The sequence below is a fragment of the Felis catus genome, chromosome B3 (genome assembly GCF_018350175.1).
Source record: "Felis catus isolate Fca126 chromosome B3, F.catus_Fca126_mat1.0, whole genome shotgun sequence".
Classification (NCBI taxonomy): Eukaryota; Metazoa; Chordata; class Mammalia; order Carnivora; family Felidae; genus Felis; species Felis catus.
In genome coordinates this window covers 5,731,069-5,758,010 of record NC_058373.1, presented here as the reverse complement: position 1 = coordinate 5,758,010, position 26,942 = coordinate 5,731,069, and the positions used below count along the sequence as shown (strand labels likewise).

General features: G+C 57.9%; 1 protein-coding gene and 1 long non-coding RNA gene across 9 annotated transcripts in view; one reads left to right on the top strand and one right to left on the bottom strand.

Moving 5' to 3' along the window:
* ZNF710 (zinc finger protein 710) overlaps nucleotides 1–26,715 on the top strand; it is a 71,327-nt gene extending 44,612 nt beyond the window's left edge. For 3 of the 8 annotated variants that reach the window (XM_006932256.5, XM_019831873.3, XM_023254910.2), the window contains exons 2-5: nucleotides 14,198–15,686; nucleotides 19,576–19,767; nucleotides 20,247–20,421; nucleotides 24,008–26,715. In XM_006932256.5, coding sequence (XP_006932318.1) covers nucleotides 14,226–15,686; nucleotides 19,576–19,767; nucleotides 20,247–20,421; nucleotides 24,008–24,174 — 1,995 coding nt within the window. In that variant the 5' untranslated portion in view covers nucleotides 14,198–14,225 and the 3' untranslated portion in view covers nucleotides 24,175–26,715. Of the gene's footprint in view, nucleotides 1–9,578; nucleotides 9,815–11,312; nucleotides 12,597–12,796; nucleotides 12,908–13,262; nucleotides 13,595–13,800; nucleotides 15,687–19,575; nucleotides 19,768–20,246; nucleotides 20,422–24,007 lie in introns of those variants that run through there. The other 5 variants (XM_003986806.6, XM_045058793.1, XM_045058791.1 and 2 more) reach the window with 5 other exon arrangements.
* On the bottom strand, nucleotides 3,616–5,293 carry LOC109500490. Its single transcript, XR_002158054.2, has 2 exons — nucleotides 4,895–5,293; nucleotides 3,616–3,835 (listed from the first exon to the last, which is right to left on the bottom strand). It is a non-coding gene; the product is annotated as an uncharacterized LOC109500490 (long non-coding RNA).
* Nucleotides 26,716–26,942: the final 227 nt, after the last annotated feature.

Genomic DNA, 26,942 nt, shown 5'->3' with positions numbered 1-26,942 from the left:
CTGATTCCAGCCTGTGTGGACGGCGTGTGTGCCTGATGTCTGCACGCACACTGTCAGCCTAAGTGTTGCACCAGCTGTCCCTCCCCCCAGGAGATACAGGGAGGCATTACGTGAATGAGAGAGGCATTTTTTTTTTTTTCCCTCCTCTCCTGGCATAAATCTGTTCTCGAGTCGGGCGTGTGGGTGACTGCAAAATAAATGTTGATTACGGCATGGGCATCAGCAGGCAGGCGTGCCAGGGGCTCTGCCGGGATGGAGTCCCTGGGGCGACTCACACGGGTTGCCGTGAGAAAGAAGAGGAGGCCCCGCTCCTCCCCCATCCTCACCCCTCCGCACCTTCTCTGCCCGCTACTCTTCTCCCCTCCTCCATCCTGGGCCTCCAGCTGGCCGGGCCCTCTTCGGCTCTCCTGCATTTCAGCCTTCCCCGGCTCTGGGCCTCCCCAGCCCTCCCCCCGCCACCGCCGACCTTTGTGTACTGAGCACCAGGGATCAAGCTCACTGGGCTGGTGGGCTCAGTTAAACCTGCCGGGGAGATGGTTGTCGCAGATGAGGGGATAGGCACGCACGCAAACCAACGTGTTGGGATGCGGCCGGCTCTGTGGTCCACTCCCTGCGCGTCTGTGGCCGCCTTCTGAAGGGCCAGCTTACAAGGAGAAATGTTCCTGACCCCTTAGGTGGAAACGGAGGAAAAAAGCAAAGTAGCCCCGTCCCTTTTGTGGTGCCCCCCACGTTACTGCTTATTTCCTGTCTGCTGCTTTGCTCTACGGTTTCGTAGTTCTTCGTCTTGTCTTTCTCGCCAAACCGGGAGGTCCCTGAGAGTGGGGATCTTTGGGTCCCCCCAGCACCCGGCACTGGCCTGGCCCCAACAGAGTGGATGGGGATAGGAAGAATGAGAATGCGAGCTCCTAGAAACTGAGTCCTTCCTGTGCCCCGGCCGTGTTGTCAAATTCGATCTCCCTGGTCTCCTTGACCTTAAGAGCGCCAGCATTTGAGTGAGACCCAAGAGCGGAAACCCAAACTCCAGCTTTCTTGGGCGTATCTGGGGACTTTGCACAGGTGGCTCAACTTCTCTGTGCCCGGGTTTCCTCCTCTGTAAAGCGGGTTCTGTTATCAGGATTCCATGCTTTCTATACACGATCTCATCCGGGACAAGCCTGACCCGAATGAAGGAAGAACCTCGGTACGTGCTAGATCCTGTCCAGACGCCTACTCCAGCTCACAAGGAAATCGCCCCAGGCCGTGCAGCTCATAAGTGGCAGAGACAGGGGTGCAAGCCAGACCTGCCGGACTGAGAGCCAGGTTCCTCACCTCTGTTCCTCTGCAGAGCCGAAACCTGTCCTTCCCTTCCTGTGTCTTCCTCCTTAGGCCTTGCTCGTGGGGTTCCTGAGGTGCTAAGCCAGCCTCTGGGCGGAGAAGCTGAGTTGTGTCACTGACACCTCTGTGACCAGGCCCTGCCAGCTGCAGCCGATAGGGCAGGCCACCGCCGGGACCTGCTCCCGCAGCTTGGTCCCAGGGCTTAGGGGAGCGATACCAGGACTAATGCCCTGGCCCAGGAACTGGTCACAGCTCCCGTAGATGCTCACAAGCCTGCGGGGCTCCCAAAGACCCAGGACCCCTTTTTCTCCATGTGACTCTTGTCTCACGGGGGAGTAATACCATTTTCCACCAGCCCTGCGTCTATTCTGTCTGTCGCTTTGAGACGCTGGGGCCACAGTGATAATCGGCTTGCTTGTAATTTCTGTGGTAAACCTCTTTGTTTCTCCTGTCATTTCTGATCACTCCAGATTAAACACAGAAATGTAGAAAGAAGGTCAGGGGGGCTGGGCCAGGGGGCGGCCTGACCTGCCCCTGCTGGGAACATGGGAAGAAGGGACGTTCAAAGGGGGAAAACATGATTATGATCCATTCAAAGCCCCCCTTTACCTCTTACTGGCTGTGTGATTTGGACAAGTAACAGCCCTCCCGAGCGTCGGTTTGCCCATCTGTAAAGTGAAAATTAAAATGCCCATCTCCCTGGGCAGACCTGGTTACAAGAGTGGACACTTCCTTATCTCAGAGGCAATTTAAGATTATGGTGAAGAGTGAATCTTGACAAATGAATGAATCCAGCATCCTGTTTGGAGGGGGAGGGCCTGGTACGTTGGACATCCCCCCTGCCGTGTGCCGAGGGGGGGCGGGGTGGTCCCTGGGCTGCTGGGATTCTGGACCTGGCTTATCCCGCACTCTAGGTCCTGCCCTTGCTTCATCCTGGGGGGGGGGGGGGGGGTGGAGGCCTCTGGCGTCTCCCCCAGCCCCCTGGAGTGCCTGCCCCCAGTGAGCCCTCACCTGGGCCCCTCACAGCTGTCCCCCCTGAGTTGTGCCTTTGCCTCCTCCCTTCCACGGGTGAGGCCAGAAAGGAGCCTGCGTGGTGGCAGGCAGGGGGCCCGTTCCAGGATGTGTCCGCGTCTGTGTCTGCGTCTGGGGGCTACCTAAGAAAGAGAATGGTGGCTGGGACTGAATGGAGAGGCCAGGGCTGCTGGCGAAACGGGGTTTCTTTTCCCTCCTTTCTTCCTTCCTTTTTCTTTTTTCCTTTTTCTTAAGCAAGAGGTAAATAGACGTTGCCCTGAGATGACAAGAGAACATTGAAGGAGGTTAAAGCATGGCAAAAAGGGGGTGAGAGACCAGAGGCAAAGGACAGAGGGGCATTTGGACCTTACCCTGCGCTCGCGCTCGGGGGAGAGATGAAAGAGGAAAGAACTAGATGGGAGAGATGGGAGCGCGGGACCAAGTGGCAGAGCGGAGGATGAGGTTGCTACGGAAACAGGAGGAGGGGAGGGATGGAGGGAGAGGAAGACGGGATGGAGAAAGCTGAGGTCTCAGTGAGGGCGGGGCCTGGTGAGGAGGAAGGAAAGCCACGAGGGGCTCCCAGGGCTGAATTGGGCCCTGGAGGAGAAACTGAGGCTGGCAGGGGAAAAACACACGCCCCAGAAAGCTCATCCCTGCCCAGGGCTGGCCTGGGCCCTGGGGAGACCCGGCTGGAGTCGGCTGCACCCACCCCGCAGGGGCCTGCCTCTCTCCAAGCCTCAGTTTCCACAACTGTAAAACAGAAACGGTCCTCCCAACCCCAGAGGGCCACCTGGAAGCCTAGAAATTGCGTGTGACGAAGTTCAGGCCCAGTGAATGCCCGTTCCTTCAGCTGTGATTCTTCTCTTTGTTCGTTTGTTTTCCCCTGTTACTGGTGATCTTTGGGTCCCGCGTAGTATAGTTGTTTGGAGGGCAACATGTGCTTTTTGCTTCAGGGATCGGAGGAAAGACATGGAGTCTTCCGGAAACAGGAGGCCAGCTGTCCCTTCCCCTGGGAACAGACGGTGGTCCTGAAGCTCAAGGAAGGGAGTCAAGGCTCAGGGGAGGAGGGTGGTTCCACCTGGGGCTCAGCAAGGGACCTCTATTTTTCTTTGCATTTGAATATGGGTGTTCTCAAAAGGACAACCTGTATTCTGTATGTACACATACAGCAGATAATGGGAGTGCAGAGCGGGGAGGGGGGCGGGGGGGGGGGTACAGAGACAAGCTCCCTGCCCCACCTTTGTAGTCTGTCATCTAACTGGAGTTCCAGAGAGTAAGCCAACAGCTGTATAAATCAGTATATCATTCAAAATTGTAATAAGGTCCAGGAAGAGAAAGGGAGAGTATTCAACACATAACTTCTTAGAAGTTGGGGCTGCAGGCCTGATTGGGGACACGGAGGGAGTCAGGGAAGGCTTCCCGAGGCAGGTCTGCGAGCTGAAAGGTGAAAAATCGGGAAGAGCATTCCAGGCACGGGGAACAGCATGCGAAAAGGCGTGTTCAGGCAAGTCTGTTAAAGAAGATGGAAAAAAGGCCGCGTGTCTGGAGGGTGATTAGTTAAGGGGACTTGCCGCTCGCTGTAAAGTTGCCACAGGGGCAGAGACCAATCATGCAAGTTCTTCTAAGCCCTTGGCTGAGGCGTTTGCTCTTGATTGTGGGAGCAGTGGAAATGCCTGGGGTTCTCGGCAAGGGGAGAAGCCAGGAGTGTTTTAGCGTTGAAGGTCAAGAGGCAGCTGTGAGGCCGAACTCTTGAGAGCTCAGGACACTTCCTGCAGGCTGGTTGAATGGTGGGAATCCCTTGCTGCCCAGTCCCACCGTGCCCACCCTCACTGCCACCAGACAATGGAAGGCAGACACCCTGGCGGGGGAGCCTGAGCACGAGTGGCCACCATGTTTGATGTGGTGGGACAGAAATGTATCAGGAATCAGGGTCTGTTGTGGGGTGGGGGCTTGGGGCCCCAGTTCCCACATCTCTAAACGATGGCATTGGACAAGAAGGTCCACAAAGTTCCTTCCAGCCTTGCCAATGAAGATTCCAAAGCCAGCATTGAGGGTACACAGCCCAAGTGGCCGAGGCCAAGGGCCATCAGCAGAACCACTGTTCTGCTGTGGGAGAACCCATCTTTCCTGCTTTGTGGTAAAGAAACAGACGCATCTGGCCAGGGAGCCGGTGGGGTGTCAGCCAGGAGGACGCAAGGCCCACGGCTTCTGGGGGCCTGGTGACTTCAGATCAAAGACACCATATCATTCCCATACTGGCATCAAGGGGAAGCTTCCCTGTGTCCTGTGGACAGCTCTGCAGGCGGCCTGGCATTTGCCCCCATAATTTGTGCATCGGATGCCCGGTTAGTATTTAGGCTCATTTCTATAAGGATCAGAGACCCACCTGCCTTCCCTCAGGACAAACGGGGTTGACTGTCGGCAGGGATTCCCCAGGCTAGAAGCAGGGGCTGGCCCCATCCAGCGACCAGGGCTCCCCGGGCCCTCCCGAAGGTGCCTCAGTCCATCTCTGACCAGGGCCTCGCTCCTCTGGAGGGGAGCCTCCTTCTCCTCCCCAGCCCCCACTCACCGTACCCCAGTCTTGCTCAGGATCTCTGCCCCCTCGTGTCCTGGCCTGACTCCATCTAATGGCATGTCTTCGTGAGTTCCTTGTACGTCTGCTCCTGTGGGTGAGGCTGTGAGGCTTGGCGCCTAGCCCCGTTTCCAGAAGAGGAACCTGTTTCGCCTAAGTCCATCTGGGGCACGGGAGGAGCAGGCCAAGGTGTGGGTCCAGCTCCTGTGTGAACTGCCTGTGTTGGGTGGCCCAGGCTGGGAGTGAGGCAGCTGCCCACAGGGGAGGGGGAGGAAGGAGCCCACGTGGGATGGTTTGTCACAGCTTCAGGAAGGTAGAGTACTCTTTGTTTTAATTCCAGTACAGTTAACATACAGTGTTACGTTAGTTTCAGGTGCACGATACAGTGATTCAACACCTCCATACATCACCCGTGCCCATCACAAGTGCCCCCCTTAGTCCCCATCCCCTGTTTCCCCATCCCTCCCATCCCCCTCCCCTCTGGTGGCCCGCAGTGTGTTCTCTAGCGTGAAGTCTGTTTCTTGGTTTCTGTCTCTCTCTCTTTTTGTTTCTCCTTTGCCCCCTTTGTTGTGTTTCTTAAATTCTACATGTAAGTAAGGTAGGGTGGGCGCCTGGCTGGCTCAGTCAGAAGAGCCCGCGACATCTCTGGGTCATGAGTTCGAGCCCCACGTTGGGTGTAGCAATTATTAAAAATAAATAAATAGGGGCGCCTGGATGGCTCAGTCGGTTAAGCATCCGACTTCGGCCCAGGTCGTGATCTCGCGGTTTGTGGGTTCGAGCCCCGCGTCGGGCTCTGTGCTGACAGCTTGGAACCTGGAGCCTGCTTCTGATTCTGTGTCTCCCTCTCTCTCTGCCCCTCCCCAGCTCACACTGTATCTCTCTCTCTCTAAAAAAAAAGTAACAATAATAAATACATAAATAAATAAACAAACAAACAAACTTAAAAAAAAAATAACTCCCCGGGCCCCATTCCCAGATACCCAAGGCCCGGGCACTGGCACTCTTAACCAAACGATGCCTTTGGACCCTGTGAAAGCAGGATGTTTGCCCTTGGGAGAGTTTGAGGCAGAGAGGTCACACAGATACAGTGGGCCCAAGGTTGTCCCTCTTGCCACAGGGGCTCCATCCCTTGTTTTCTTGAATTTAGGGGTCCCCGTGGCCTCCCTGGAGGAGGGAGCCTCACACAGTGGCCACTCTAGGGCAGCCAGGCCCTCCTCAGCCCTCAGCTTGTAAAGCAGAGGTGTGACTCCCAACGTGGGTGCGTCTGGGTGCCCCCAGGCGTGGGAGGCCAAACAGGGAAGGGCTTTCAGACCAGGCCTTGCTGCCACAGGTCTGCGGGAGGAACTGTCCTGCCTGCCAGGGTGTCCCAGGTAGGAATAACTCAGAGCTCCTGGGCCTGAACCCCTGGGGACTCTGAGCAAGGCCTCGTCTGTGCAGCCTGGAGGCCCCCCCTGCGGAAGAGGCAGGATTGTCCTGAGGTTGAGGCAGGTAAAGGGGCAGAGAAGAGCAAAGCATCTGTGGAACTCTGGCAAGGATTTCCCCCGGGTCCCACTCATTCCTTCATTCGTTCATTCCAGAGCCCTCAGTGACTGTGGGCTCTTTCCTCCCGGCCTGCCTACCCCGGTGTCTTTTTGTCAGCACTCTCCCCCACTGGGCCCACCGTGTTCCCCCACCGTCACTGTCCTCTGGGTGGGCTGTCTGGTAGGGGAGATGATCATAAACATACAGTTATGAATCAGCGTGATCGTATAGACTATTCCAGAGAAACAGAACCAGTAGGATGGAGATATATATATATATATATATATATATATATATATATATATATGCACAAAGAGAGAGAGGGATTTATTTTAAGGAATTGGCTCACCCAATTGTGGGGGCTGGCAAGTCCGAAATCTGCAGGGCAGACTGGCAAGCTGGAAACTTGGGCAGGATTTCCAGGATTCCGTCTTGAGGCAGAATTCCTTCTTCCCTGGGAAACCTCCGATGTTCTCGTAAGGCTTCAGCTGACCGGATGAGACCTGCCCCCCTTAGGGAGGGCAGTCCGCTTTGCTTAAAGTAAACTGGTCGTACGATGTTAATCATACCCACAGGATAGTTCCCTGCAACATCTAGATGGGTGTTTGACCAAACATCGGGGCACCGCGGCCTGGCCAAATGTACAGTAAAATTAACCTGAGGGTCTCAGGCTGTGGAAGAGGCCCTCGCCCTGCCCCACAGGCTGAGGAATGCTTCCCCGGAGGCGGTGCCTGCGATGAACCTTAAAGGATGAGGGGGTTTTCACTCAGTGCAGGGGAAGGGCAGGCCTGGCAGAGGGGTCAGCCTGTGCAAAAGCCCTGAGGTAGGAAACAGGTGTTTGTGCATACGCACACTGCAGAGGTACAGGAAGATTTAGTGGAGGGTCAGGCAGAGCCTGGCTGGGGACAGCACCGAGCACTCAGCTAAGGCACGAGGACTTTATCCCATAGGCCACATGGCTGAGGGTGGGCTTGGGGCCACAACCTGTCTTTGCCTTGCCCTCTCACTGTGTGACCTTGGACCAGTCCCTTCCCCGGGCCTCCCTTTCCTCATCTGTAAAAAGAAGTGGTCGGGCACGGTGTACGTGTGGTTTGTGGGTCGGTGGCACTGTGTTGGTGGCCCAGCCACTCTGACTCCTGGAGGCGGGCTCAGCAAATCTGTCCACGGAGAAAAGGGGAAGCTGAGACAAAGGGAGACTCACACACTTCCCCCTTGGCCGCCGCACCCCACCCCCCGTCTGCTCCCTCGTTGCGGGCCTCACGCTGCTGAGTCCAGTGAGGCCCGGGGCTGGCAGAAGTGAGACTGTGGCAAGGAGCCCCGAGGTTTGCACAAGACTCCAGCTCTGGCTTCTGCTTCCTCTTCCTTTCTGGGGACGTGAGCGGATTTACCTTTAAGTCTTCAGTGAGGGAGACGGCTGGGGAAATGGAGGGGCGGCTTTGCCACAAGTTGAAGTCCATGAGTGCTTACACCTGGGACCGCCCTCTCTCCTCCCTGGAGAAGCCACCTGTCGCGCGCACGCCAGGCTCAGCCTCTCTGGACCCAGGGGCCCAGACGCACATAGAGCCCCAGCAGTACAGCTGGTGACGGGGGCAGAAAGAGGAGCCGGATGCCACGGGGTGGGAATGCCCGATGGAGGAGTGAGACCATCCTCTGTTCTCTACTGGCCCCCGAACTGTCTCCCCAGGGCCCCACCCCCAGGGCTGCACCCCCCAACCCAGAGAGCCCGCCCAGGGCAGCTCCTTGCGGGCGGGAACTTCATTTTGCTGTCGACAGTATCCCTACAACCGAGACTGGTACCCAGCACCTTGTGGGTCCCCAGTAGCTGTAGCTGGGTCAGTGGTTCCATGGCAGGACTGGAGACTGCCTCTGGGCCACCTGGTGATTCAAGGCCAACATGAAGGGGTCAGGGGGTAAACTTGCCCTCCCAGCAGAAGCCCGGAGCTCTGTGGAGCCCGGGTCAGGGCACAGGTCCTGACACCTACTAGACCCTCCACGGGCGGTCAGTCATCAAAGTGAACTGATCGTGGGCGCGTGGGGACATCCCAAGGCTGGGATGGCAGAAGGCCTAGGGTATTCCTAGGTCGGCAGTTGGATTTTGAGACGATGTCCCGGTGGTAGAATTTAGTCCGAGAATAAGCCAGTGGTCACTTCCTTCACAGAGGCTTCTTTTTTTTTTTTCTAAATTTTTTTTTCAACGTTTTTTATTTATTTTTGGGACAGAGAGAGACAGAGCATGAATGGGGGAGGGGCAGAGAGAGAGGGAGACACAGAATCGGAAACAGGCTCCAGGCCCTGAGCCATCAGCCCAGAGCCTGACACGGGGCTCGAACTCACGGACCGCGAGATCGTGACCTGGCTGAAGTCGGACGCTTAACCGACTGCGCCACCCAGGCGCCCCCCCATTCTTTCACAAAGGCTTCTATCCCAGCAGCCCCAAGCCAGTCCAGGCCTCCCACATCTTCCACCCGAACTCCGCCCCACAGTCTGTGTTTTGGGGACCCTGGCCACCCCAAGTGCCCCAGCCCTCTCCTGCTCTCAGAGGGGAATGTGCACAGGGCGGGGGACTCCCTGACAGGAAAGGTGCTTTCAGAGCAGTGTGGGGAGAAGAAATGCAGTGGTGATGCTGGGTGACGGGCAGGTAGGCCAAGGATTAACCCGTGCTCAAGGTTCCAACGAGCCACTTGTGCCCTTTTGACAGATGAGGAAACCGAGACCCTGTGTGGTCAGGTGACTTGTCCGGGGTCACACAGCAAGTCCCTCATTAATGCATTTGACAAGAGTGTCCGTGTTTATAGGGACCATTGTAGTATGCAGTAGGTGAAGGGACAGCAGGAACAGCGCTGGGGGGGGGGGGGGGGCGGGTCCCTCTCTGGCTGGGGAAGGCCTCCCGCTGGGCCTCAGGGGTGTGGCTTGGGGCCCTCCCAAGGGGGCTAGCACCCTGGGAAATAGGACTGCGCCTTCCCTCTCCTTCCTCTGCTTTTGTTTCTTGACCTCCACAGCCTCTCCCTCCCCTTTCCCCCCACTTCCTCGTCCCTCCCCCTCCCCCTCTCTCCCTTCCCCTCCTTCCCTCTCTCCATCTCTCCCTCTCTCCCTCCCCCTCTTCCCCTCTCCCCCTCTAAGTCTCCCTCTCTCACTCTTCCCTCCCCCTTTCTCTCCCCTCTCACCTCCTCTGCCTCCCCACTTCTGCTGTGGCCTCCCTTCCCCCCACTCCCAGCTCCAGGGTTTAAGCTCCCCTTCGTTTCCCTGCCGGAGCCATGTCCTTTCTCTGCACCCTGGGGAACCAAGGGTACCCTGGCAGGAGGCTGAACTCCATCCTACCCGGATGGATGCCCCTCTCCTCCTAGCAGTCTGTGGAGAGCCCGCGAAGGTTCCAGTTCCCCTCTCTCTTGGACACTGGTGAGCTTTTGTTCTGAGCCCCGGCACAAGTGGTGGGGCAAAGGCCTTGCCCTGAGAGGGGAGCGCCACCAGGGGGCTCCAGGCAGATGACACAAGGGTCCTGGGTTGGGGGAGGTGCCTGGCTCCCAGGTGGTGCGCACCTGGCAGGCTCTGCTCCCGCCCTGGGTAGCCTCAAGCTGGGGCCTAAACACAAGGGCCGGAGCCAGTGTGTGCGGAGGGGAGACCTAAAAGGTGGCCCAGGAGGAGGAGAAGTAGTGACACTGGGTTGCAGAGCCCCCGCCTGCCCAACTACCCGTTTCTCTGTGTGGCCGATCGGAACACGCACGTGAAATGCAGGGGGATCAGATTCCGTCTGTCTCCTTTCTCGGGGCCTCTGTCTCCGCACACGGGGCCCCTGCGCAACCCGCACGCGCATGCGCAGGGTGGTATGTGTTCTGCTCAGGCAAGTGTCTGTCCCGTGTACGTGGAAGGCAGGGTTTGGCCTGGCCAGGCGGGCACGGGGCTCGTGCGGACTCCAGGAGGAAGTGCGGTCGGGGTGCAGACCCGTAGGGGCCCCTGGCCGCCCTAGAGGGGACCCCGGAGCAGCCAGACAGGAATAGCCCCGAGGCTTCCCAGTCGCAGTTTGCCCAGGGCCCAGGAGCACCTGCTGTCTCCCCGGGACCTGAGGACCCCCGGGCAGCACCTGGGAGCGGCGGCCGGGCCCACACCCCTGATGCCACCTGCCAGGGTGCACAGGCAAAGGAACCGAGCTGGGCACGCCGGACCCTGAGGGGGCCGGGCTGGAGGGCCCACAGGCCTGCCCGCAGACCCAGCTGTGCCCCGACAGGACGCTAAGCATGTGACTTAGGCGCAGGGATCCTGGGCTGTGAAACGGCGTGCGTGCGACCCCCACCCCCACTCCCCGTAGGGTGGCTTTTCGCATTAAATGACTCACCTGGGACCTTCTGAGCGCTCGGCAAAGCCAGACCTGTAGCCCTTTTGCCCACATTTGTGGCTTGTTGGCCCCTCTGCGTCCCGCCCCGCGTGGGCACAGACCCCTGAGCAGGTCTCCTTTTACACCCAGGCATGGGCTCCTGTCACAGAAACCTGGAGTGCAGCCCCCAAGTCAAAACTGCCTGCCTGCTCCCCCCGGGAAGGGGACGCCTGCCTGGTCAGGGGCTGGGGTGATCCTTAGGAGTGGCCCCTTTCAGTCTTAAAGGTCACTCCTGACAGGATGGTCACCTGTACGGTGACCCGCCCCTCGGGGGGGACCACACCAGACCTGAGCTCCGGCTCCCCATGGCTCCTCTGCCGCCAGTGAGGATTTCTTTGCTCCCGCTCCCTAGGTCCCTTGAGGTTGCCAGGAAGGGAGGGTGCCAGCTTTGGGGTTGAGGAGAGGAAGACAAAGAGAAAACTAACATTTTTTTTAAATTATTTTTTAAGTTTATTTATTCTGAGAGAGAGCATGTGAGCAAGTGCAGGCAGGGGAGGGGCAGAGAGAGCAGGAGAGAGAATCCCAAGCAGGCTCTATGCCATCAGCACGGAGCCCGACACAGGGCTCGGGCCCATGACTCTGGGTTCGCGACCTGAGCCGAAATCAAGAGTCAGACCCTCAAGCCCCGAGGGAACGAACATTTGCAACTGACGTCCTTACCTGTCCTTACCACCCCACGGCCAGGCACTGCGTCCCCTCCACAGAAATGAATCTGAGGCTCGGGACACTGTGGGATCTGCCCCAGCGAGAAAAGGGCAAAATGCGAATTTGAACTCCAAACCTAGCATAGGCTCCGTTGCTGGGGATGGGTTCCTCCCTCTGCTGGCCCTGACTTCAGGGCAGTCTAGAAAGTGCTGCGTTTGTGGTTCGCTCAAACCCACAACGGGGCGTGAAGGCTGTCACTTGAGCTGTGTCACACTGGCCACTGAGAGCAAAGGCAAGGATACTGCCCCACCGGGTGGCCCTAGGGGGCACAGTGGTCTCCTCTGAGGACTCCTTGAGGGCAGGACCCTGCCTCGCCTCCCTCGAATGTCTGAGCGCAAGGCCCAACCCATAGCAGGGATTTAGCAAAGTTTTTGTCGCGCTAGAAAATGAATGAGTTCTTAGTTCCTAGAATGAATGAGTTCTTGTCCCAGAAACACCCCAACCTTGGCAGAATTTGGGGCCCTGGAATGGAGAAATCTCTAGGCTCTGTGGCCTTACCAGCAGGAAAATCTTCTTCCAGAGGTCTGGGCAAATAACGAAGTTAATTGTTTACATTTGGTGAGGCCTTTATAATTAACTAACCCCCCCTTCACCGAGTTATGACCTGGGCCCTTGCAATCCTTCCTCGCAGGGGTAGGTGTTTCCATTCCCATTTTTTAGATGGGGAAACTGAGGTGCAGAGGTGACTTTGAAGTGACTCTCCTCAGAGTGACTCTTGTCACTTGTAAGTGACAGAGCTAGGACTTGGGGCCGAGCTGCCTGACCTCCATTTCCGTGCCCTTTCCAGCAGGGGAAGTGGGGGTGGGCTGAATCAGGTGTAGCCCCTCCAGCCTGTTGTTCCAGGTGGACCCTGAACCCCGTGTCAGGTTCTGTTCATCTGACCCCTTCCACGAGAGCCTTCCTTGAAGATTAATAGTTTAATCTGTAGTGTCTGTTTCAAGGAAGCTAAATTCCTGTCTGGGGTATTTTATTTTTAGCCCGCTTCAGGAAGGGGAAGCTGCACCGGCCTGTGGGGGGAGGGAGACACCAGGCTCGGAGCCGGCTTCCTGAGGAAAGGCCGCAGCCCGCGCCATGCGCCTGACCGTGACCCTGAGACCAGACCAGGCAAGGCAGGCGGGAGCCACCCCAGGAATGTCTTTCCCCTTCGCCTGGAGCAGGCGCTGAGCGGGGTGGGCGTTCTAACCGTGCCCTCCCACATCCGGGGCACACATCCTGGTCCCGGGGAGGCCCGGAGAGGGCGCCAGGGTGGGCGGGGAGGGCCGGGAAGTCCCAGGAACAGGTGGAATTTGAGGAAAGCCTGGGAGGCCGGCGGGAGGGGCTGGGTGCTCAGCACGGGTGCGGGTGCGAGAACCCTGTGCAAGGCCGGCTACTCCGCCCCTAGGAAGGCCAATGCACCCGGGGTCTGGACCGGGCAGGTGGGTGCCTTGGCTTCTGTGAAAGAACCTGGTAGGTCAGAGAGCGTGCCTGGGAACCCGGGAGCTGGCTCCTCAGACCTTCTCTCAAACATGTTAGCCATCACGAGGCCCTTCCTTCAAATCAGATCTCACATGAGGTTCCAGTTGTACAAATCAGATAAAAGCTGTATTTAAAAAAAAAATTTTTTTTTAATGTCTATTTATTTTTGAGACAGAGGGCGAGTGGGGGGAGGAGCAGCGAGGGAGGGAGACACAGCATCAGAAACTGGCTCCAGGCTCTGGGCTGTCAGCACAGAACCCCATTTGGGGCTCAAACCCCTGAACCGCGAGATCATGACCTGACCCCAAGTCCAACGCTTAACCGACGGAGCCACCCAGGCACCCCAAGAGCTGTATTTTTAATTGGCATACATTTGGATATCTGAATGTATTATACTTAGCTAATCCAGAACAGTAGCCTGTTGTGACAGACACAGTCTTAGAGCATCAGGCTTGAAAGACAGATCGACCTCGGCTCCTTATTTATTTTTTCTTTCTTTATTTTTAACCAAAGCACCTCACTCATATGGTCAAGCCATTACAAATGGTGACAGCTGTTTAACACCTCACCGTACAGTCTGAGGGTCTGTGCGAAATTAATTGCCTTGGCAACAAAGCCAGCGGAGCTACAGAATGTGCTGGAATGAGGTATATATTACATGTAGGGAGATGGGTTTTCCAAAATTGATTTGTAAAATAGAGGGGGGCCCCCTGGGTGGCTCAGTTAAGCGTCAGAATCTTGATAACCCTCAGGTCATGATCTCACCGTAGGTGGGATCCAGGCCCTGGGGGGGGGGGGGGCGGCCCTATGCTGACTGCACGGAGCCTGCTTGGGATTCTCTCTCTCTTCTCTCTGCCCCTCCCCTTCTCTTGCTCTCTCCCAAGATAAATAAACTTTAAAATAGAACTTTACTTTCTGCGATTTTGAATCCAATTTTTGAGCTGCTCTTGGAAAGACATTGTGGGGAACCTACTTTAAGAAGCGCCGAGGCAATTCGACCCTCCTGTGGCAGGTGGGAAGACCGAGGCCAACAAGGGGGCAGGGCTTACCCAGGATCCCACAGGGAGATGGAGAAGATGGTCAGATATGCGGAGGGTGTCATTGCTCCCGGTAATTACAAGTGTGTCCTGTTCCCAGGGCAGGAGGAGGAAGACGTCAGGGACAGACACACCCCGGATCGGCCAAGCGCTCGCCGAATGCGTGTCTGGGTGTTGTGCGTGTGGCATTAACGTTCCCTTCTCTTCCCGCAGCGATGCCCTCCTAGCCAGCCGCCACGGGATGGAGGGCTTCATGGACTCAGGGACACAGACGGATGCCGTGGTGGTGCTGTCCTTGGCTCAGGCCGCCGTGCTGGGCCTGGTCTCGGAAAATGAGCTCTTTGGAGCCACCATAAGCGCCGAAGCCTTCTACCCGGACCTGGGGCCTGAGCTGTCCGGGGCGGCCATTGGGGAGCCCGGGCCCCCGGGCCCTGACATCTACCAGCTGGCCTGCAACGGGCGGGCCCTGGAGGAGCCGGCGGAAGAGGAGGTGCTGGAGGTGGAGGCGGCCTTCGAGAAGCACACCCGGCGGAAGACCCGGCCGCCTGTGCGGCTGGTGCCCAAGGTCAAGTTCGAGAAGGTGGAGGAGGAGGAGGAGCAGGAGGTCTACGAGGTGTCTGTGCCTGGTGACGACAAGGATGCAGGCCCAGGGGAGGCCCCTGCCGAGGCGGCCAGTGGCGGCTGCGAGCCCCTGGTGCAGAGCAGCGCCGTCAAGATGATCGACCTCAGCGCCTTCAGCCGCAAGCCCCGGACGCTGCGGCACCTGCCCCGAGCCCCGAGGCCGGAGCTGGACGCGGCCCCCTACGACCCCCACTTCCCAGACCCGGCCCGGGACGGCTTCTCCGAAGCCGGCATGGCGCTGCCGGGGCCGGAGGCCCTGCCCGTGGAGTGTGGCTTCGAGCCGCCCCACCTGGCCCCCCTGAGCGACCCCGAGGCCCCCACCATGGAATCCCCGGAGCCCGTGAAGCCGGAGCAGGGCTTCGTGTGGCAGGAGGCGGGCGAGTTCGAGGCCGACTCGGCGGGCTCGACGGTGGAGCGCCACAAGAAGGCCCAGCTGGACCGGCTGGACATCAACGTGCAGATCGACGACTCCTACCTGGTGGAGGCGGGTGACCGCCAGAAGCGCTGGCAGTGCCGCATGTGCGAGAAGTCCTACACGTCCAAGTACAACCTGGTGACGCACATCCTGGGTCACAACGGCATCAAGCCGCACTCGTGCCCGCACTGCAGCAAGCTCTTCAAGCAGCCCAGCCACCTGCAGACGCACCTGCTGACGCACCAGGGCACCCGGCCCCACAAGTGCCAGGTGTGCCAGAAGGCCTTCACGCAGACCAGCCACCTCAAGCGCCACATGCTGCTGCACTCCGAGGTCAAGCCGTACAGCTGCCACTTCTGCGGCCGCGGCTTCGCCTACCCCAGCGAGCTCAAGGCCCACGAAGTGAAGCACGAGAGCGGCCGCTGCCACGTCTGCGTCGAGTGCGGCCTGGACTTCTCCACCCTGACCCAGCTCAAGCGCCACCTGGCCTCCCACCAGGGCCCCACCCTCTACCAGTGCCTCGAGTGCGACAAGTCCTTCCACTACCGCAGCCAGCTGCAGAACCACATGCTCAAGCACCAGAACGTGCGGCCCTTCGTGTGCACGGAGTGCGGCATGGAGTTCAGCCAGATCCACCACCTCAAGCAGCATTCCCTCACCCACAAGGTAGGGCCGGCCCGGCTGGCGCCTCCCCCCCGGGACCCCGCCCCTTCGCCGCCCGGGGCCCCGCCCCTCTACCCCAGGGCACCTCCCCCTTACCCCCTAGGGCCCCTCCCCCACCCTCCCAGGGCCCCGCCCCTCTCCCCCGCAGGGCGCCTCCTCCCTTACCCCATAGGGCCCCTCCCCCACCCTCCCAGGGCCCCGCCCCTCTCCCCCGCAGGGCGCCTCCCCCCTTACCCTCCACGACTCCTCCCCCACCCTCCCAGGGCCCCGCCCTCTCCCCAGGGCGCCTCCCCCCTTTCCCCTAGGGCCCCTCCCCCACCCCCCCGGGCCCCGCCCCTCTCCCCCGCAGGGCGCCTCCCCCTTACCCTCCACGACCCCTCCCCCACCCTCCCAGGGCCCCGCCCTCTCCCCCAGGGCGCCTCCCCCCTTTCCCCCTAGGGTCCCTCCTCCACCCTCCCAGGGCCCCGCCCCTCTCACCCCCAGGGCGCCTCCCCCTTACCCTCCAGGACCCATCCCCTCCTTCGGAGGGCCCTTCCCCTCTCCTTCCCAGGTCGCCTCACCCCCCCAGGGCCCCTCCCAAGGGCCCTGCCCCAGATCTGAGGTCCCTCCTGTAGGTCTTCCACCCGGTGCTTACAAAATAGTGCTTGAGATCATCTAGGCGCTAATATAGATGGAACGCAGATGAACTTTTCTTATGTTTGTAGTTACGTGTTTATTTGGATGAGTATTAGAAAAAATACAATTGAAATTAGGGGGTTTTTTAATAGCAAAACTTACTTTGTAAAGTTTTGAGTGAGGGGCACCTGGGGTGGCTCAGTCCGCTGAGCAGCCAGCTTTGGCTCGCGACATGGTCTCATGGTTCACGGGTTGGAGCCCAGAATTGGGCTCTCTGTCAGCGTGGAGCCCGCTTCAGATCCTCTGTCCCTCTCTCTCTGCCCCTCCCCTGCTAATGCTCGCGCGCTCTCTCGCTCTCTTGCTCTCTCGCTCTCTCGCTCTCTCGCTCTCTCGCTCTCGCTCTCAAAAATAAACATTTTTGGGAGCGCCTGAGTGGCTTAGTCGGTTAAGCATCCACCTCTTGATTTTAGCTCAGGTCATGATCCCCGGGTTTGTGGAAAACCCCCCCCGGGGGTACTCTGTGCCCACAGCCTGGAGCCTGCTTCAGAGCCTCTGCCTCCCTCTCTCCGCCCCTCCCCCACTCTCACCTGCTCCCTCTCTCAAAAATAAATAAACGTTAAAAAAATTAAGATAAATAAACGTTTTTAAAAAATAAATAAAATAAAAATTTTTGAATGCAATATTTGAGGAACCCCTGCAGGCCCCGGGGAACACAGTTGGAGAATCACTGAAGCAGCCTGCCCTTCCTTCCTATTTTAGACTGGAGGGTCGAGGCCAGGAGGCCCCAAGGCAACGGACATGACAGAAATACAGAGGGTTTCCTTTCTCCTTGTAATTACAAAAGTGTATCAAAACCTGTGCCTTCCCTTTAGGAAAAGTTTAATTATCTCTTTCTTTCTTTCTTTCTTTCTTTCTTTCTTTCTTTCTTTCTTTCTTTCTTTCTTTCTTTCTTTCTTAGTTTATTTATTTTGAGAGCAACAGAGACAGCGTGAGTGGGGGAGGGGCAGAGAGCAAGTGACACAGAATCCCAAGCAGGCTCCACTCTCAGCCCGAGCTGAGACCACCCCCACCCCTTCCCAGACCTGGCCCCAGAACCTAGCATCATGCTTCCTGAGCCGGAGGCTTGGCCCCCAGAGTGTGGCTTTGAGCCGCCCTACGTGGCCCCCCTGAGCGGGACGCAAACCCGTGAAACCGTGAGATCATAACCTGAGCTGAAACCAAGAGTCAGACGCTTAACCGACGGAGCCACCCAGGTGCCCCAAAATACATTTCGTTTGGAAAGAGAGCAGATGCAAGGGGAAATACTTGTTACGGAGAAGTCCAGTGTGGCCAAACGAGGCAGAGCGGTTTGTGGGGCTAGGAGATGGAACACACCGTCCTGCTCCACTATGTCCCTTAGACGTAACTTTGACCCATTGTCCCCTGCCGCCCTTCCCGTCCCTTCAGCCACTGCCCCCCCTCCCAGAGGTCCTTCTGTCCAGGCAGACGGAACGAGGCCTCTCGGGTCCCCCAGCCCCTCTCTGGCGCTCAGGCTGCCCCATCGTTTCTACCCCAGATCCGACCAGCTTCACGCTTTGACGCTGAGTGTGCGCACAGCTCCCACCTTCCCTCGTGGCAGCCTTAGGGACACCCCAGGGCCAGCCTGTGTCCTCGCCTCTCCTGTGCACACGGCAGTGAGTGCGGGAGTGAGGGCCTGTCAGGCCTTCCCTGCCCCGGGACCGTTTTCTACCGGCGCAGAGATGATTTGTAGGTTTTATGGCAGCTGTTCCCCCCCAGTCAGCTGGTAGAGCTGCGGAAGTGTGTTAAGAAGGACTCTGAAGCTGAGTCTGAGCTCAGCCTTAAAAGCAGAGCAGGGGTGAGGGTGAGAGGGATACGCACTCGTGCCCCGTTCGTACCGTCTTTCTCCTCTACCGAAAACCCCCACGAGTCTGCAGAGCGTCCAAAGAGAAATAATACTGTGAAGCAAAACTGAAAACAAGAATCAAAGGCTAAGAAAATCGCACATAGCTCTGTTATGGGCGTGAGTTTGCACAACGGGTGCCACATGCCCTTGGGCGGGAGGCGGCCCGGGGCAGGGCCCCCTGGTGGTCAGACACCTCTTCAGCGTGTCCAGCAAGCATACCCGCGATATGACGTGTCCCCGTCTGCTAAAAGAAAGAGACACAGGCACCGTTACATTATGATACGAAACTTTGTCCCAAATAAGCACTTGGGACAGCAGCTGTGACCACAGACATGTGTCTGTCCTACTGGGGATCTTCTAAGTTACTGACTCAGCAAAGAGATGAGCCCCCAACTTTTGTCCTTTCTTCCTCGGACAATACATCAGACCCCCTGTGCCCACAGCACCCTGTCCCGCACTGGGGGTCACCTGCAGACCGCGAAAGACCATGTTGACAGTCAAACCAGAGGGTTTTCCCCTGGAATTTTTGTCTCCTGGGGCCGAGCGTCCCAAACTCCTTCAGTGATGGGAGTCACTTGGGGGACCTGCCGAGACTAAAAATTCCTGGGCCCACTGGATCGGGATCTCCAGGGAGGAATCTCCTGAGAGGCTGTATGGGTAACGAGAACTTCAGGTGGTTCTTATCACCAGGGAAGCTTCCAGAACTCTCATGGGGTCAAGTGGATGGGCTCCAGAGGTTTGGGAACTCTTGTACTCAGATTCGAGTGTCATTTTTCCTGGAGCGTCCATGCTTTTAATCATATTCTCAAAGGGGTCCGTGAACCAGAAAGACCACTGAAGGATGGGACTGAGGGGGAAGACGCATACACAGGCTCTTGACCTGAGGACAGTCCACCAGGCTACGGCTGCCTTCTTGGCCACAGGTCCCTGGCGCCTGGCGTGTGTGATGCTGGCTTGTAGCAGGTGCCCAGGGAATAGTTGCTGGATGAATGAATGAATGAATGAATGAAATGAACGAATGAATGAATGAACACATTCGCCTTGGTGTGCTGGTGCAAACCTACAGGTACACCTGCCAAGGTGAGCGGGAAACAGCGGGTGTGTGGGCAGGAACCATGAGGCCCAGCCAGTCTCTGCCTATGACTGGAGGACTTCCTGGAGTAAGTGGTCCTGCCCCAACATTCCCCCACTTTAAACACATGGTCCCTGTTCAGAACACCCCAGGAAGTCATTTCACTCAGACACTATGGTACACACACACAAACACACACACACACACACACACACACACACACACACACACACACACACTTCCAGAGGCTGTGCCCGTCGTGTGGCCCTGACCATCACCCCTTCCTCCCCACCCCCCGCCAGGGCGTGAAGGAGTTCAAGTGCGAGGTGTGCGGCCGGGAGTTCACCCTGCAGGCAAACATGAAGCGACACATGCTGATCCATACCAGCGTCCGGCCCTACCAGTGCCACATCTGCTTCAAGACCTTCGTGCAGAAGCAGACCCTCAAGACGCACATGATTGTACACTCGCCTGTGAAGCCATTCAAATGCAAGGTACCAGGCTGTCGGGGCCCCAAGGCGGGATGTCCCCACGGGCGGCCCAGAGTCAGCACGACGGCCGCAGCTGAGACCCACTCAGAGCTGGCCTGGCCAGCACGAGCAGGGGAGCCCAGCTTGGGGTGAAAATGCCAGGGTTCAGAGCCTACAAGCTGCTGCGGTTGTATTTTTTTCAAAGCTGGGGAGAGGGTGAAGGTCCCCGCACAGCCCCAGGGAAAGAGCCCAGGCGTGGGACTCTGTGTGGTCGGAGAGCCGGGCCCTGGGCTTCTGGTAACCCCAGCTGAGGGAGGGTGGTACAGTGACCAGCAAGGAGCGGCTTCCACTCTGTCTCACAGGCCCCTGGGGTCACAGGGGAAAAGGACAGAGTGAGTGCCGTGCATAGCGATGGGGACTCCGGCTGCGCCCGGGAGGCGGGAGCGGGCAGGGGGTTCGGGGATGGCGGGCTCCCCGAGGGCTCAGGAGTCGGTGTGTTCCAGGTGTGTGGGAAGTCCTTCAACCGCATGTACAACCTGCTGGGCCACATGCACCTGCACGCGGGCAGCAAGCCCTTCAAGTGCCCCTACTGCTCCAGCAAGTTTAACCTCAAGGGCAACCTGAGCCGGCACATGAAGGTCAAGCATGGTGTCATGGACATCGGCCTGGACAGCCAAGGTGGGTGGGCCACGCGCAGCGGACGGAGCGGGAGCAGCGCTGTCACGGCACACTCAGGAGCCTCCTGGCCGGTTAGGGGCGTGGGGAGGCCGGCCAGGCCAGAGACCTCACTGGGATGCGCTCAGGTCTAGGGAGGAGGCACCCTGGAAGGTCGTCACGGTGATAATGATGGGATATTTATGTATTCTTCAGAGGACTTAAGTGGGCCCACATAAACAATAATAAATACAAATAAATAACCTTTTTTTTTTTTTATGTTTAATTTATTTTTGAGAGCGAGAAAGAGAAAGCACGGGAGGGACAGAGAGAGAGAGAGGGAGACACAGAATCCAAAGACAGCCTCCAGGCTCTGAGCTAGCTGTCAGCACAGAGCCCGACGCGGGGCTCGAACCCACGAACCGTGAGATCGTGACCTGAGCCGAAGTCGGACGCTTAACCGACTGAGTCACCCAGGCACCCCAAAAATAATAAGTGATATTGATCGAGTGCTAACTGCGTGCCAGGCCTTTATTAACTCACATGGTCCTCACGGTGAGGTTGGCTCTGTTATTATCCCCATGTTTGAGATGCAGGGACTGGAGGACAGAGCAGTTAGGTAACTCATGCAAGATCACAACACACAGGAGGTGACAGACACTTTTATGTTGACAACTAGAAGATGACATTTAAAATAAATGGAGGGGGAAGAAATTAACAAAAGGGAAAATAGCCGCTGGAAAGATGAGGGAAGCCAGGTGAGGTCACAACTCCAGATGTACCACGGGAGGGTCAGTGGACCTATCTGGGGAGCTCTGAGCATCCCAGCAGCCAAGGCAAAGAGTGTAATGCGATCCATCACACTCCTGTAGTGCTTGCCAAAGAGAACGTAGCCCACGTACTCAGGTAAGGGGCCTCACCCCTGCGCTGGGTGGAGGTTTCATAGGCTCTTTGTTGTCACATCCGTAAGGTTAGTGATAGCCTCTCCCCTCAACACTTGTCAGTAGTGGAAAACATTAGTCTCTCGGGCCTTACTGAGGGGAGGAGGCACTTCTACCGGAAGCAAGAGATGATGGCGCTTCAGGGAGGTTCCTTATACAGTCAGGAGCTTTCTGACTCTCTGGTGCACCTTCTGAGACAAGGTAGCCGGGAACATGCCTGGACAAGAAGGGGTGAGTTGACTTGCCCCGACTTAACTCACGAGCAGTCCGTCAGATGCTGGGGGGTGCCTGCAATAATCCCGATTCGGTTTTGCAGCAGCTAACCAGGGAGTGGCCTGGGTTTTCTGGCAGAAACAGGCGTCCTCAGTTTTCTGTTCTTGGGGGCAAGGATGAAACCCTGTTGGCTGCAGGCCGGTGCCCTCTGTAGCCCCTTCCTACGCAAAGTGTGGCACGAGAACCAACATACGGGCGGGCATCACCTGGGATCTCGCTAGAACCGCAGACTCAGCCCTACCCCAGGTCTGCTGAGTCAGAACCTGCATTTCCAAAAAGATCTCAGGGCGGTTTGTTTGCACGGTGGGGTTTCAGAAGCAAGGAGCTAGGGTGGTGGTTTCAGACATTAGTATTCACTGGAAACGCTTGGAAGCTTGTTAAAACACCTGGCTGGGCTCCACCCCCAGCATGTCTGCATCTGTACGTCTGGGTCATGCTGCAGAATTTGCATTTCCAGCAAGTTCTCAGGGGATACCGAGGCTGCTGATCAGGGACCTCCCCTTGAGAACCTTCGATCTAGACTCCAAAAGGACTGGCACGCAAACTTGGCTGCACGTTGGAAGCACCCGGGGAATTTTTTAAATGCTGATGCCGGAGTCGCAACCCCAGAGATTCAGATGTAATTGATCGGGCATACGGCCTAGGATCGGCACTTTAAGGCACTTTATAGGCTGGTTTTTTTTTTTAATGTTTATTTATTTATGAGAGAGAGAGAGAGAGCACCAGCAGGGGAGAGGCAGAGAGACAGAGGGAGACACAGAATCTGAAGGAGGCTCCGGGCTCCGAGATGTCCGCACAGAGCCCGATGCGGGGCTCGAACTGACCCACTGTGAGATCATGACCTGAGCCAAAGTCAGACGCCCAATCGACTGAGCCACCCAGGTGTGCCAGCACTTTAAAGCACTTGAGATAATTCTCTGTGCGGTAGAGTTTGAGAGCCCCTGCCCCCCGCAGACCTGCCATGCATCTAACCTACCGAGAGGGAGCGGAGAAGAACTCTTCCCGTTGGAAACAGGTCTCTGCACACCTTGACCCCAGGAGGTGGTGAAGGCACAGACTCTGTCCCGTGAGGTCAATCACCAGGAATGTGCAGGACGGCTTTCTTGCTGGCTGCACCAGGGAGTAAGGTGATTGACCCTGGAATGGCTGGGACCCAAGCCAGCCTGCCTCTCGCATATAACCTTGATCTGAGAAGCTCAGGCTTGACAGTCAGGAAGACCCACAGTGTGTCAGATGCTCTGGGTGCACGTACACACACGCACACTCAGGCTGGCCTTCTTCAGAGCTGGCTGATTCGGCCCCATAATAATGACACGGGGCGGGGAGGCTCCCTCCGTCTGTTTGAGGCATTAGCTGTGATTTTCCTCATGGTCACAAGATGGCTGCCAACAGTCGTCAGGGCAGTGTGCTTCCTTGTGCACAACCAGTGGGGAGAGTCAGAGCCTCTTCCCTTTTGCTCTAGGAAACCAGTGAGAATTGGGTGACTTCAGAGATCTCACACACAGGCCTTTCCTCGTGATTCACTGGCCTGAATTCATTCCTGAACCGCTCGTCGGTAAGGGGTGAGGTTACCCTCACACCATTGGTTCTCCACTGGGGGTGAGTCTGCCGACGTTTGGCTGAGTCTGGAGACATTTTTGATTGTTGTACCTGGGGTACCCAGGCGCCCCTCCCTCCTGCCATTTGAGGCAGAGCAGAACAGTGGATCAAAACAACAGTGCTTTCGGGGCACCTGGATGGCTCAGTCGGTTAAGCGTCTGACTCCGGCTCAGGTCATGATCTCACGGTTTGTGAGTTCGAGCCCCGCGTCGGGCTCTGTGCCGACAGCTTGGAGTCTGGAACCTGCTTCGGATTCTGCGTCTCCCTCTGTCTCTGCCCCTCCCCCGCTCGCACTCTGTCTCTCTCGCTCACTCAAAAATAAACAGACAAAATTAAAACAACAGTGCTTTTGCTGGGTGCCCTTTGGCAAGTTGATTAACCTCTCTGAACTTCCTTTTGACCTCCTACACGGGGTTGCTGGGAGTATTCGTGAGAAGTACCACGCATGCAGTTCGTGCTAAGCGAGTGGTGTTGCAGAAACATGACAGAGAGCAGCAGGCTTGCATGTGGCCAAGAGATCCTGCAGAGGACCCCTAGGAGGGGCAAGAGAGGCATGACAAAGAAAAGTTCAAGGCCAGCCCTGCACCCACCCACACAACTTTAGGGCTCAGGTCTGGTGACCCAGGTGAGAAGCCACAGGGAGCCTGGGGGCCTCTCCGTGCAGGAAGGGAGGCAGCTGAGAATCCTCTGGAAGCAAGGACTAGGAAATCCCGTAGGAAGGTCCTCTGCCTCCGTGTAGAAGGGCCTGGCTCTTCCCACGAGGCGGCATCTGGGCCTCACGCGCGCCTCTCTTGCAGACCCCATGATGGAGCTGACGGGCACGGACCCCTCGGAGCTTGACAGCCAGCAGGAGACGGAAGACTTCGAGAACGCCTATACGTACGCTGGCGTGCACAGCAGCACCGAGGCCAGCGTCCTCACCGAGCAGGCCATGAAGGAGATGGCCTACTACAACGTGCTATAGCACAAGCCGGGCGCCCACAGGGCGAGGAGGGCTTGGGACGCGGGGGGAGACCCACGTGCCGCGGGCGCACCTCCCGCGGCTGAGAAAGCTACTGCCCCGCTGTCCCGAGCCCTCCCCTCCCACGGAGTCGTTTGCACCACCTCGGGACCCGTAGACCAAATGGAGACTGTACTACTGGCCTCAGCTGTGAACCAGGCCCACCAGGCCCCAGGCATCTGGGGGAGGAAGGAGCACAGGAGGCCCAGCTCTGGGTCTCCTTGGCCTGCTGCTGTGGGAGGGTGGGAGGAATGCTGATCGGGGCCGTTGGGGGATAGGTCACAGGGGCACGGGTCCGTGGGTCTCTCCGGGGGCCCAGCCGAGCGGGGGCAGCCAGTGGGGAGGGGTTTGATGCGCTTCCTGTCGGCTCCTCCTGGGGTCCCGGCACCGGAGGAAGAGAGAACGTGAGTCTTGCCTCGTTTCTCCTCTGGACCAACTCCTGCCTCTAGGGATGTTTGAGCTCCTGTGCTGGTCAGCACTGCCCCCCCTGATCCCTCACCAGCCCCTGGGCCGCCAAAAGCCCAGGCCCCAGAGCCCCCCTTCCCCACCTTGTCCGTAAACAGCCAGGCGGGGCCCTCTGCCTTCTACCTCCTGGTGCCTCCCGCGCTCTCCTCCAGCCAGGCATGCATGCCGCCCCGGTCCTGGCCTTAGGAAAGCAGGGTGTAGCCCAGCCCCCGGCGAATGCCCGCTCCAGCCAACCCCCAGAAGGCCCCCCTCCAGCCATTTAAAAGTGGGTGTCCCTAAAGTGGATTTCAACAAATGGCATCCGGTTCTGTGCTGAACTGGTCCCCGCGCCAGGGTCCCCCGATGTGAACAAAGCTGGCATGTGCCTTTCGCTGGGCACACACTGAGACAGATGGGGGCCCCCTCGAGTGAGGGGCAGGGCACAGCGAAGGGATCACGGGGACCGAGAGGGGCTGTCCCCAGAGGAGGCCAAGGACCACCTGGGGGGGGGGGGGGGCTGGAGTATTTTATTATCAACAAGTATCCATTTTGAGGATGGGGACAGCCAAGACTCAACAGGTTCCCAGAAAGAACAACATAGTTAAAAAGAAAAGACCATAGAGAAAAAAAAAATTTTGAGCAAAAGGGGTATTTTGAAGGTAATTTATTATTTTTTTTCCTTTCCAACTCTGTCACCTATTTTTTCTGCTGGAGATCATTTTCTTTTTCCAAATGGAAGCTCCCTTGTGTGCCGTGAGCGCTTCACGCCTCCCCAAGCTCCGGTGGCCCTCCAGGCAGGACTCCGGCGCGGAGGGGGGCTGGCAGGGAGCCTCGGGCCCTGGCGAGAGGCAGGACGCAGAGCTGGGCAGGCCCTCCGCCCCTGCCCGGCCTCTCCAGCCAGTGACTCGCTCTGCACCACCCACCTCAGCGGCCAAGGCTGCTCGATTCTGCTCAGCCGACAGCTCCCTCCCTGGCTTGCCTACTCTCATCGCCTCTGTCCCCGCGCCAGCTCCTGCCCTGGGAACCGAAGACAGGCCCAGGGCATGAAATCGTACATTCAGGAATGCTAGGGCACCCGGACTCCTGCCCACTCGCCTCCTGAGGCCTCAGTGGAGAGGGGCAGGCAGGGCTGTCCCCAAAGGCACGAAGGAGGTGAAGCCACCAACTTCGGCCCAGAAACCAGGAAAGGAGGGGGAACAGCCAGGGTGGGGTGGGGGTGGGGGATCAGTTTGAAATGCAGCTGACTACCCCCAAAGCTATACCCTTAGTGAAGGACCAAGCCAGGCTTCAGGGTGGCTGTGATCAGGACTGAGGGGAGGACAAGGTGGCCTCGGGATCAGGCAGCCAGGTGCCCCTTCCTTCTCTGCTTAAGCTCATGCTAAGGGGCAACAAACGAGAGGACTGGGGGCTCCAAGGAGCCTTTTCCCCTCCAGAACCCCGAGGCCCCCCCCCAGCCCCCCAGGTGCCCGCCATGATGACCCTCAGGTGGCAGTGACCCCCGTCACTGTAGAAGACATTTTCTCCTGCTGAGCAGAAGCATCACCCCCTGCAAACTACCTCTTCCCACAATGTCTTTCTCCCCTGGTACCAAAAAGAACCCTGTACCTCCTCCTCCTCCTCTTTCCTGCCAGCGCAGTGGCCTTGGTCTTGGAAACCCAAGGGAGACGGTCTGGCCCCCAGGGCGGGGCTCTCTTTTCCTCCCCCAGCCCTGCCATCAGCTCGGCCCTCTGCGAGGTTCAATACTTGAACGCCCCCTGCCCTGTGCCTTGGACCCAGGCAAAGCTAAGAGAAGGAAACAGCACAACTTAAACAATTTGAGCTGGGGGGTGGTCTCGGCAAGGCTCCTGTCCTCACCCCTCCCCAACCTCTCAAGAGAGGCGTGCGGCCTCTTGGGTGACTTGGAAACTCCTGGACGAATTCCATTCTAACTTATTTTGACGTGTACACGAACCAACCGTTTAGAAATTCCACTTGTGCAAAGCCCTACTGTGTTTTTATGTTCCCGTTTAAGAGAGAAGTTTACTTAGCAATAATTATAAATAAATGAATATTCTTTAGCGAGGTGACTGTGAGTGCTTCTTCCCGTGGTTCTTGGGGACTTGGTCCTCACCCCTCCCCCAGAAGGAACTCCCAACAAAGCTGCCCTGCCCCACACGGCAGGGCATCCCTCGCTTGCTCTCCGAGGAGGGGGAAGAAACGCAGACCGTCCTTCAGACCATCCTTGGCATTGGAATGGCCACCTGCAGGGCCAGGCGCCTACGGGGAGCCGCTCCAAGCCCAAGAGAGGA